The sequence below is a fragment of the Parus major genome, chromosome 2, assembly GCF_001522545.3.
Source record: "Parus major isolate Abel chromosome 2, Parus_major1.1, whole genome shotgun sequence".
Classification (NCBI taxonomy): Eukaryota; Metazoa; Chordata; class Aves; order Passeriformes; family Paridae; genus Parus; species Parus major.
The window spans coordinates 18699204-18711642 of record NC_031769.1 but is presented as its reverse complement, the minus strand read 5'-3'; the positions used below and the strand labels follow the sequence as shown (position 1 = coordinate 18711642).

The 12439-nt window shown below is 36.8% G+C and overlaps 1 protein-coding gene across 2 annotated transcripts in view; it reads left to right on the top strand.

Moving 5' to 3' along the window:
• The window catches only part of PLXDC2 (plexin domain containing 2), a 253479-nt gene that overhangs the window by 229120 nt on the left and 11920 nt on the right, over positions 1-12439 (top strand). For both annotated transcript variants that reach the window (XM_015619087.3, XM_015619088.3), the window contains exon 13: positions 7566-7726. In XM_015619087.3, the coding sequence (XP_015474573.1) occupies positions 7566-7726 (161 nt within the window). The remainder of the gene's footprint in view (positions 1-7565; positions 7727-12439) is intronic.

Genomic DNA, 12439 nt, shown 5'->3' with positions numbered 1-12439 from the left:
CTCCCATGTCTCAGCAGACTCTTCTCAGCTCAAGTTAGAGACAGGTCTTGAGACAAATTAGGAATCTCTCTTGTTGTCTTTGGTATGATCAAAGCTGAACTCTGGACCCAACCAGTTTCCCTTAATGCTGGTCCCTACTTTCTGCAAATTCTCCTGTAACAAACACTCAGAATAGGAAAGCAGGAATTTTAGGAAAAAGCGTGGGATCTTCCATGGTATGTTACTGTATGAAACATGTGCCAAGTGTAATTCAAATTCTTTCTTCCCAGGAAAACTTGTGATTTAAGGAAAGCCTATACAGCCCTGCTGGGGTTCAGTATGGTATTACATTCATGTCTGGTAGCAGATATCTTACTGAAATTCAGCCAAAGCCAAGAACACAAGCTTGGAAAAGCAACAACAGCCTCTTACATAAATATTCTTAACTTCCTCATGTATCAAACACAGGAAGAAATATATCTTACATGCCATATGAGTGGTCAGTGGGCTATATGCATGTCTTTTAAAGCAAATACAAATGAAAAGTGCTGAATTCACCCATTCTGGTTAAAAAAATAGAATGTTGCATCAATATTCTTTATTGTTATAAATGGCATAAATAAACTGTTATTTTCCACTTGCTTCGTGGTACTTTGAATTGTACTTAAAAGCCATTTGTGCCTTTTCCAGAATTTTTGCATCTCCATTTCATCCCCGTTTTGTTGTCATCATCTTATTACAGCTATTATCAGGAAATATATTAAAAAAAACCAATCTGATCAGCAGACAGTCAATCAAATAATGGCAGAGGTTTTCCAAAGTAGTGGCACTGGCATGTAAATAACCCCTAAAAAGAAAATACCACTTTCTCCTTGAGCAAAAAAGGACATTTTTCATCATATCAAAAGTTACATATCACATTGAAGAAGCATGATGTTAAAAAACCAGAAGGGCTATGTGTGGATACTTCAACTCATATTGAGGTCTGTCATACTAGTTTTGTTTATCTTTGGTTTTCTAAGACAGATTATACTAAATGATGTATGGTTTCCTACTCTTGCAGTTTTAATGACTTTGCTGTAAAGGCACACAGCTAACTATGTTACACATTTCCATTTTGTTGACTTTATACCAGATCAAAAGGTTAATGGGAAAACCCCATGTAGCTCTAAGTGCAGATCTTAAGGAGGGCTACATGGAAAAAACTGGATGAACTTTTATCAAAAGGCTGCTTTCCTTAGTGTTTTATCACCTGCTCCTGTTGCTGTCATGGTGCTATGGCAGTGTGACAGCTAGGGTACACAAAGATCCTGTGATCTTCTGTCTTTTTAACTTCCTATTCTACATGGAGTTAAGCCAGTTTTGCAGTCAGTAGCCTTCTCCAATCTTCTCTACACTGCTCAGTCATCTTTGACATCAGTGTGCATGGGGGACTGTAAAGAATGGGAAAAACAAAGGTAAGACGAAGGAAGGCTCATACAGTTGTATATTTTGCATTGAAGTTGAAATACCTGAGTTGTTCTCTTTCCCAAAGGCATGGTGGGCACTGTGGTGAGTAACTCCACAAGCATTAGACACAACATTAGAGAGGAACAGCCTGCTTTACCTTATTGTCTTGTCTTTGATTCTAATAGGGTTAAGAGGAGTCAATGGGGTGACAATTGAAATTCTTATGAATAGCTAACTTTCTGTTCATCTGAATTTGAGTCAGCTGCTATTAGAGGCAAGTGGTGTGATCCTTCATGGTACAGTATTGAGCTGCACCTGTTTGATTCCACTAAGTATTGTAATGGCTCACATGGTCTCAACCAGCTGAAACTAAAATTAATACAGATGACAGCTATTGTAGCATTAGGTGATATTTTAGAGCAGAAGAATGAAAGCCCTTAGCTAACATATTTAGAGTACTGTCATCCTATAAACCGAGGGATTTGATTGTAATGCACTCTCATCAATTTACTGCACTAAGCAGTTGATCAATCTTGGAGAGACTTACTGAGTTGCCCTGGGTCCTACAGAAAATTGATAGCAAAGCCAGATTCTGAATTCTGATTTTGTGTGTTATAGTTCATAATGTTCTCACTCAGAGACCACCTTTCATTTCTTACGTGCAATTGGAAATCAATTTTTAAAGCATTAGCTGAGCCATAACTTTATAAATCATCATGAAACCAAGTAAAGCAATAGCTTAACCTCCAAATGTTAACAAATGCTAAGGGATTGAACCCACAAATCAAGGAAATCACACATCATCACTGTGAATAAGTTGAGAATTCCAGAGCATGCTGTTCCTAAGAGAGAAAATTTTTATGGGGATTCCCCTGAGTCTCTGGAGAATCTGTGGAACATTCCCACAGGTCATTAATCATCTTTTCAGGAATCTGTGTTATGTGCAGGGAAAAAGCTTGTGAGTGAAGAACCATATACCTGCTCCATAAAGCAAGGAGTCTCCTGGTAGATTCACATTCCAGATGTAAATGGAGGCCCAGAAGAAGGGAAAAATCCAGTGGCTCTATTGAGCTCGCTGTACCTGTAAGCCTGTGTGCTCAGCTGTCCTAAACATTATGTTCTCCCTCTTGGCAGGAGCCTATTACCTCGAAGCTGCAGTCATGCAAATAGGAGTGATACAGTTTCCAGGCTAGAAATTATATGTGTAATAGAGTGGATGGCTGGTGAGTGAACTTCATCTGTAGTTGCCCCAGATCATGCAGCAAGAGAAGGTTTCTGCTCTTTTGCTGACCAAAAAGAAGAAAATGCATTCTTCTGATAGCAAGAGGGGAGAAAAGAACCAAGTTTAGGACTGAGTTGTCACCCTCAGGCTGATTGCTGCTATTTAAATCATCTATATCCCTGGCTTTGTGTGTCAGTCAGGAGGGTCAAATAAGGTATTGAGTTTTATCCCTTAATGATTCATGTGCATTTGAATTGGAGTTTCAAATTCAATGGTCTTTTACCAAAATGCAAGAGTAAAAAGGAATGCCATGGATTTTGGAGGGAAAAGCAAAATTTTATTTTCCAAATCTGCAATGAAATTCTACATTTTTGTCTGTCATTCACCTTTTGTTCCACATCACTTTATATAAAGGAAATGATCTAGCCAGGAAGTACAAGAGGTTCATCTATTTTTCCTCAGTTTTCATGTACAATATTTTGTATCTCTGCTCTCACAAACAGAGATAGTAATCTCTGGAAATTAAACTCTTTTCCATCTCATATCATAAGAGGTATAAATGTATGTATCACAATTTTCTCATATATAAAACTATCACAGTAGAAACTTGTTTTAAACCTTAAAATTAGATAATATAAAACAATGTATTTTATTATTTTGCGGACCCCAAGGCTTAATATGCAGTTATGAGAAAGATAATGTTGACAATGTATCCTCAATGTGTTTACAAACAGCAAGTAGCAGTTTGTAAACACTAAAAAGAAGTCTCAGTTTGTAGGCACTTTTGTTCTGTTAAAGTCAGCATCGCAGTCCATGTGTGCCATGGAAAGACAACATTTTCATTCCCTGGGGCATTTTTTGTTTTCCTACTCCAAAACAAGCTAGCCCAAGAGCAACTGGAGACATACCAGTTATTTTAAATCAAAGATTTTATAGTGTTTATGTGTTTCTCATGGAAACAGTAAGAACCTTTTTATTATTTTCACTTTTGTTTTTTAAACATCCCAGCAGCAGAACAGCTATTTCTTGTTTGGCTTCTGTGCCTTTACATTAGGGAAAGAAAGCTACTTGCTCTTTCCATTCAGTCATTCAGCACCTAATGAGAAGCAGACTAACCTTGGAGATAGTAACAGGCTCCTTCTGCTTAAAAGTTTTATGCATTTAAGAGTTTGAGAAGACATTATAAATATAAGGTGTATTAGATGTAACAATTGCTTCTTGAGCATGAGAAAAGGAAAGTTTGGGGAAGGTTCTATTAAGAATGCTCTTTTTGGGGAAGGATTGGTCATAAAACAGTCTCCCATGTGTTTGGCCTTGCCTGGAATAACAGACATGCTGTGATACTCTTAGTAAGATTTCTACACCTGAAAAAGTTTCCAAGTCCTTGTGTTTTTCATTTATTTTCCTTGGTGGCTTTTTAAAAGAACTGATAGTTGATTTTGCAGCAAAGAGTATTTTCAATGTTGACAACACTGTTTATTGTCTCTGTGCAATGAGAGTGAAATCAATTTCTCATGAGTATTTGAGCCCTGGGGTCAATGGACTAAATTTCCATTATGGAGATTACAAGTTACTTAAACTTGTTGTAATTTAAGGAAAACATTTCTTTTGTTTTATTATTTTTTGCATTTGGCATTCTGATCACTGCACTGATGTCCACACAGTGCTCCACCCTTGATCAGCAGAAATCTGGGCAGGCAGTTGACACCTGTGTTGTTTCAAAGAGACGGTGCTCTAGTTTGCAAAGCTGGATGCTGAAAGCTGAGAAAATATCAGATCTAAAGAGATTAAACTGATGACCTTTACAGAGTGGTTAGGACCTTTGCTGAAGTCCAGCATTTTTTAAAATGCAGAATATGATGTTATGTCTTCAACCATAACACAGTAACAATACAAATTGCTCGTTTAGTGCAAATCAGCCTGAAAATGGATGAAAGTGACAAAGTAGTTTTTGATGCACGAATGTGACATTGAAGTAAAGAGCATGAAACTGTCACAAAGATAATTATGAAGCAAACAAGCTATGAATCCTCTTCTCCTTTGTGGAAGCAGTTGATTCTCAGTAGGGTGACTCAGAACAAGCTGTTCACCGGTGGGAATTAACAGTCCAAGAGGAGGATGTACAACCAGGCCTTTTCTGATGGCCTTTCGGTTATTTCATTTCCATTTGCATGGCAATTTGAAAAATGGGTACAAGTACTAAATGTTGTTACAGTGCATGAACAGAAACTAAGACTGGTGTTTCTACACATTTTTCTGTTCTCAGATGAAGTGAATATTGATGGCTTTGTCATGCAAAAGATTCTGCTGTGTGAAAATAAAAGGAATATTTTTTTGGGTTGCCTTTCTTTGCTGTCTTCTCCATGAATCTTGCATCCATTTTTATATAGTGCCCTAACTACTAGGAAGTCTTTTAATGACCTTTTAGGAGACAATTTTGAGAACTGAGAAAAATATAACATCCAGATTCTAGGTAATAACTCTTCCTCCACTTCAGTATAAAGAATGGCCTGGAAATTTTCACTCTATGTACTGTGTAAAACAAAAATAAATAAATTAATAAATAAATAATGCAATTAAAATTAGAATTAGAATTAAAATTAAAATTAAAATTAAAAAATAAAATAAAACAAAACAAAACAGGGCTGACACTACTTTTCCATTTCAAAACTCCCATACAACTAAGCTCTAAGAAAGAAAAGTAAATCCCTTGGTAGGATTTAGGCAGGGAGACACCTGGTTCTTGGATCCTGTTCATGCATAAACTCAAAATTCATGTCCAAAATCAGTACAATTAAAACTGAGTTTCCTGTGTGAACAGATACTAATGAACTTTTAAAAAGAATGATACCTTCAGGATTAGGCTGTACCTTAGTACAGGTACAGCATGGGTGTCATGCTTGCAATTTTTTATTACAATCATCAATGTTTCCCACACTCTAGTTTAGCTTCCCAATCTATTGGGGTCTTTTTCTTTATCCTCTGGGTGTTACTCAGTTCTTTACTCCACAAAGCATCACTGACATTATGGGACAGAGCAGAGCAGAGCAACACTGTGGGATTTTGACTGTCCTGAATCAAGACTGAGGAAATATGGAGAAAAACAAGGGATATGTGTATGAACCCCTTCTGTATCCCCAGAGATGCATAACTATTACACGGAGTAATAGTCAGATATACATCTTGGCTAGGACAATGCAGCCTCATTTTCCTTTTCTCCCTATTGTTCCAATGGTGCTCTGCTGGGTGACAAACCATGCAGCCTTCCTCAGTCTGGTGAGAAAAGTGCTACCATACATGGATGTATGATCTGTAACACTCAGATTAACTGTTCCTCTATTCTTTTATTGTCCCCAACACAAGACATTTACTACTACCTGTCTTTCTTCTATAATTTTCCAATTCTCTATTTTAAGAGAGTGTTCCAATCAGATGAATGGTAAAAGACCAGGTACATTTATTGTTACATTTATTATAATATTGTTCTTTTTCCTATTAATATCAACAGTGATCTGTTTGAAGTGATGTTCATAACCCATATCTGTCTTCAAAGAACAAATAAAAGGGATTCCCTGACCTCAAAGAACAGCACACTAAGACAACCAAACAAATAGTTCAGCAAAAAGGAGGGTTGCAGAGATCAACGCTTTCATTATAGTCAGCTTGCCAAACAAGCATGGTGAGAAGAAATTTAAAAGTGGAATTGAAAGAAAATTTCTCATAAGCAAGACCAGAGACGGGTTTTGTATGGAGTAACATATTAAAGTGATTAGAAGGATTTCCAGAAAAGCAGAAAGCAGTGGGAATATCACACAGACTCACAGAATATGCTGAGTTGGAAGAGATCCACATAGACCATAGAGTCCAACTCCTGGCCCTGCACTGAACCATCCCCAAGTGTCATATTGTGTGCCTGAGAGCATTGTCCAAATGCTTCTTGCACTCTCTGAGGCTCGCTGCTGTGACCACTTCCCTGGAACCCTCTGGGTGAAGAACATTTATGAGAATGATGGAAGTTTATGAAGTTAAATTACGAGTGTTCTACTGGTATTTCTTAAACCTAGGACGTCTGAATGGCTCTTCTGCCTGCAGAAGTGGGCAGAACAGTAATTCTCATATACAAGACTATGATGAAGAGGGAGAAGTTCTACTGGTGTTGGTTGGTATATTGAGAAACTTTTACTCCAAAGGCTACATTCTTGTTGAAAGACTTTCAGTCACTTATCTGGTAGCACTTCTGAAAAGTTGCTTGTGACAGAGACAACCCTGTTTTATCCAGACAGCAGCATAGCATGAGTGGCCTCTTGGTATCAAGTTTAATAAATGAATGGTCCTCTGCAATACTTTGGTATGATGAGTGTTCCATTCAGACCAAGATCAAAATATTGCAGGATCATTTTCATCCATCTGTTGCACTTTTGGCTCTCTGATTTAGTTACAAAGATTGGTTCCAAACTCTTCTACAAGCTAATGAATAAGGCTTTCTGAATGTGTTCAATAGCTAGGCCTCACAAGAGTTTGTGGCATGTCTCAACTGGAATATTTAAAGAAAAATAAAATGTTCAAAATTAATTCAATTACTACTTTTTTGTCTGGGACAATTGCAATAATTTTATAAGAAAATCAAAGCAAAATGTATTATGAAGATAATTAAGAACTTCAGACTGCCCATTTTACAATCAAAAGGAAGGATGTTAATATCATTTATTGAATTAGAATAAGTAAAACATTTGAAAATCTCATCATTAAGATTATGAGAGTACCCGGTTGTAGAAAGACATCTAATATCTTTTTCCAACTTGGGCTGTAGAAAATGAGGTCTATGTAACACAGAAAAAGCAAATGCTGTTTCCATCTGTGTAATGGAATGGGTAAGGCATAAGTTGCCATGCTAAGAAGTGTGCTCTTTGTGCAGCTTCAACAGATGACAGTGCGGCGGAGAAGAAAGGTGGAACGCTCCATGCAGGATTAATTGTCGGCATTCTAGTCCTGGTCCTCGTTGTGGCCGCAGCCATCCTCGTGACTGTCTACATGTATCATCACCCCACATCAGCAGCTAGTCTCTTCTTCATAGAGGTAAGACAAGAGTAACACACTGCATCACTAGTCCTCTCTCTTGGCCAGGGTATTTGGGGTCTCCAAAATAGATCTTTCTTAACTGAATCAGAAAGTATCTTTGTGTTCCTAGTGCAATCTTTGAAGAAAAGGAACTCTCCCAGCAGTTGTTTTGTTCTCAGCATGTTTGTCACTCTGCTCCTTTAGCTACCATTGCTATTACTTCTTTTGCTTGTAGACAGGACATACCTCTAAGAGATGTAAGTCAGATACCACACTACTTCTCTTCCCTGACTTGCATTTTCCTCACAACAGCATTTTCCCACTACCTTTCCTGTGCGCTGCCATTTTATTTAAGAACATATCATTTTTCTGTAATTTTTCTGTGTGAGGAAGAAAAAAGTATTCATTCTAAATTCCACAGAAAAGCTGACTTCTAGTAAGTTTTTAGCTGGAAATTTGTATTAGCTGTTCCTTACATCATTTAAAGGATGAATCTATTTGTATAGAGTGTGGAAAAGATTATTTTCACCTAATTTTTAACATCTATCAGTTATTCTGCTCTATCTATTTAGTGTAGAGAGGAACAGACTCTTTTAGACCATGATTCATCTTACCTATTTGAGACATCCCCTTTTGGGTTAGATAAATTGACATTTTTCTCCCACAAATAGACAAATAGATAGGTGCAGATACCTACGTTGCAGATGCTGACATTTAGTCAGTCCAGCTCCACTACAGACAAAAATAGAAGAAAGGAAAATTCTCCCTAGGCATTTGTGTCTACAAAACCATGAAGACCTACACCTCCTTGTGGTTTCTTTTTTCTTAAACTCGGGAATATTCTTCTGCCTTGTGCTAAGTATAGATTTGCTGAACATGAAAGAAAGGGATGACTGTTCTCAGGCCCCACTTGTGGTATTCCCTTACTATGAAGAGCCTGGACACTTACTGTTGCACAACAGTGAAGGTGAAAAACCTCTGGAAGTGTCACTGGGGACATACCTTAGGGGTTGCTTAGTAAAAGCCTGGACCAGGAAGATGTAGACATTTATTCTTAGTGACAGCAATGAGAATTGAAGTGAGACATGAACATGAACAGAATGATTCATCTTTAACATCATATTATAATAAATATTCTTCTTATATGGAATAGTAGTGACAGAATTCAAAATGAATTGTTTATCAGTATTCCTGTTCTAGTAATGTAATTGTGCTAACCATTGGGGAATAGAGTCCATATAATAACACAAAGGTTTCTCTCATGTTTATGCAGCATTTCAAGGCAGTTCTCTATTGATGTAGACAAACAAAATTCCACTGAAGACCTTCTATGAAATAGAAGGTTTTGTCCCTTTCTTTTCTTCACACACCAGTTAAATTTACACAGATTGGATTTCTATTCTTTCACTCTACTAAAAGCAAGTTTCTTGTCTGTCATAGTGTGATAGAAAAGGCTAAGTAAATAGCAACAATACTTTTTAAGAAGAGAATACCAAATTACACTACACATTTATTTATTTTATTTTGTTTTAAATGTGGTAAGGGGATATTAATTTCTTTCTTTCGTTGATAGCGTACTCATCATGCAAACAAAGCTGCCTTAATCAATGTTGTTAAACACATTCCACTGAATTTAATCCTAAGGTGCCATTAATCCATCTATTAATCTATTATTAGTCAAAGCTAACATGCCTTTCAGCAAGCAATGTAGTCATTTAGAATAAATAGAAAAACAAAGTTTCTGTGTAAAGCAAAGGAGAAATCAGTCAAAATAAAATTTATGCAAAACAGGATATAACCAATATTCTCTATTGGTTACTAGGATAATTGTGGTACTTGCAAAGAATCAGCATTAGCACGAATTGTAAAAAGTGTTAGTCACGAAGGGGTGGTCTTTCCCTGGGAGTGGTGCAAACACTGATGTAGTGGGAAAACCACAAGGGATGGAATAGGGGATGGCTGTACTTCAGAATACTTGGGCAAATTTGAAAACTTTAAAACCATTTTTGGTATCACAAGATTAGAACAGAACAAAGTAATCCATTCTGGAAATCTAATTCCTTTTAATAATTTAATAATTTAATTTTCAAATAAAAAAGTTGTTTGATCAGTTCCAAAAATATTAAGTAGTATTTATTATTCTTATATTCATCTGATTTATAGGATTTACATGTTTCAAATGCAAAGAAAATATCTTCCCAATCTTGCCTTTTGAAAATGAAGTACAATAAATAATCAGGCAAAGCTGGTATAAATAACCCAGCGTTACAAGAAATCATTCTTTATTGCATTTGTGCAATTGAAAAATATTTGAGTAAACTGATACAGATAACATGATATCCCACACAGCAGAGGAGAAAAGCTGTATTATTTATGGGAAATGAATGAAATATGGATCTGATGTTGCTGTTCTAGGAAAAGAGCTCAGGAGTATTGCCACTGCCTTGGTTCACGAAATGAGAACAAGCACATAAATATTTCAGAAAATAATACTGTTTCCTATGACTCTCTTGATTAATAAGCACATTGCTCAATTCAAACAAGATGTGACAGATGGACAGGCATCTCCCTTCTGCAGATGTCTAAAAAATTACAAGTACACTGTAGTCTGCTATCAAGTCTTCAAGCCAAATCAAGATCCGCATCAGTTTGTCCATCATTAGTAATTAGTATAACTCTAAGGCTGGCCAAAAGAAGGAACAGGAACTGGCACATTTGCCTTTACTTTTCAAGTTACTTTATGGAGGCATCATATAGACATTAAACATAGCATTCATTCAAAACTCTAATATAATTAATAGAGAAATTTCTTTTTACTAAGATACTGTAATTATTTGGTAGGTAAAATATCATTTTCAATCAGATTTTGTTGGGGTTTTCTAGGTTAAGGGCTGTGTAAGAAATTTTTAGTTGACTTGTTTTATAGTCATGACTGGTTACTGAATAAAGAACAGTATAATAAACAAATCCTGTATCTGACACTTTAAGTCTCTTTCTTCCTTGTGCTCTTTGCAGATATCACCCAATATACACTTACCTCCTCACTCAGGTTCTCACATAGCTCATCTCTAATCCAACTCATGTTTGTCACGAAGGGAGCTCTCCCAGATAAGAATAAATACACCCACACTTTGACTGTTTACCCTTCCACTGATAATGGCAATCTCTTGTGGCACCTCTGAACACCATTAAATGATATCCTGAGTGCACTAGTTGGTTTAAATAAACAATGCACACAAGCCAGGAAAAAGACCATTTGTTAGAAAAGCCATTGTCTTAGAACTTAGGAACATTATTCTATTACTTTTTTTTACCTTTTAAGTCTCAAGAAAATCCTTCCCTGAAGAAAAGAACCCTGAAGAAAAAACCCTAAGGGTTTTTGCTCATGCCTGTTGAGCAGAATACACATGTGCAGCCCCACCAGGAATAAAAATAGGTATTTTGAACAAAGAGTTTGAGAAGTCTTAAATGCCAGTGCTATTCAATTTGCCTGTGGTACTGTACAATTTTAAAACAATGCCATCCAAACAGTTCAACACATTTTCAAAAATATTTTACTTTTTGTTAAGCATGTAGAAGATTCAAAACAAAATGCACAGCTTTCTGTTTCCTCCAGCCTCTACACTGTTCAACATGTGTTTCATTGCTTAGGTTGGGCACTTCTGTGGTGGCCCAAAGACATAATTATCAGCTTTTAAAGTCAAAGTTCCAATGAGTGCAGGCTCTTCCTAAGAGCTAAGAGTAAATATTGACTAATGATTAGCTTGCAGAGTGACAGAAGAGATGTTGCATGCCTTGGTTTTCTATTTACTTATCATTAACCTTGCAGTATTTCCTCCCCATTGAATTTTATTTAGTTGCCAATTGTTTCCTCTCTTTAATCCCATTACATACTCTTACCCTGAGGAATTCTGTCTCTCTTGAGTATATTTTGAGATGATTTGGACTGATTTTTGTAAAGTAGGTGTCAAATAATGCTCTTCATTACTTTCTCAACAAAGTTTATGTAAATGTAGGTATAACATATATCACTACACACTAGTTACAGTGTGTTATAATCACAAGTAAAAGTGATTGATTTAATTACTGATTTATGTAGTATACTTGCATTCAAGATGCAAGGTTTGATGGCCAAGAAGCCAATCGTGGTGTCCTGAATGCTATAGCTTGCATATCTGTGAAACAGGTCATAGCCCATGTGATCTAGAGGTCCAGAGCTCAATGTAGAGAGGAGTAGAGAAATTCCCACCTGAGTCATCTGATTTTCTCAGATTTCAATGAGCTGTGGGCAAAATTGCAGCTTTAGTTTTAAATGATAATTCTTCCTTTCTTTTCCTTCATATTCTACCTTTTTCCTATATTTTTACTTTTTTTTTTCTTCCTTTCCTTCCCTATATTGTCATCCAAAGTCCTTTTGAGGCTTGAAATTTACCTCTGCTCATTAAAGTGCTCTTCCATTGGAGACCAAGGGCAATATGATCTGCCCACAGCTGAGAAGTGAAACCTGGTGGGATGGATCCTGTGACAGGAGTGCCCTGTGGGATGGTTCCAGGCTCTTCAGGAGGGACAGGCAGGGCAGGAGAGGTGGAGGGGTGGCACTCTATGGAACAGAAGGGGTAGAATGTGTGGAGCTCACAGCTGGCAATGGCACAGTTGAGAGCCTCTGGGTAAGAATCAAGGGACAAACAAATAATGCAGATGCCATCATGGGAGTCCCCTATAGACCTCCTG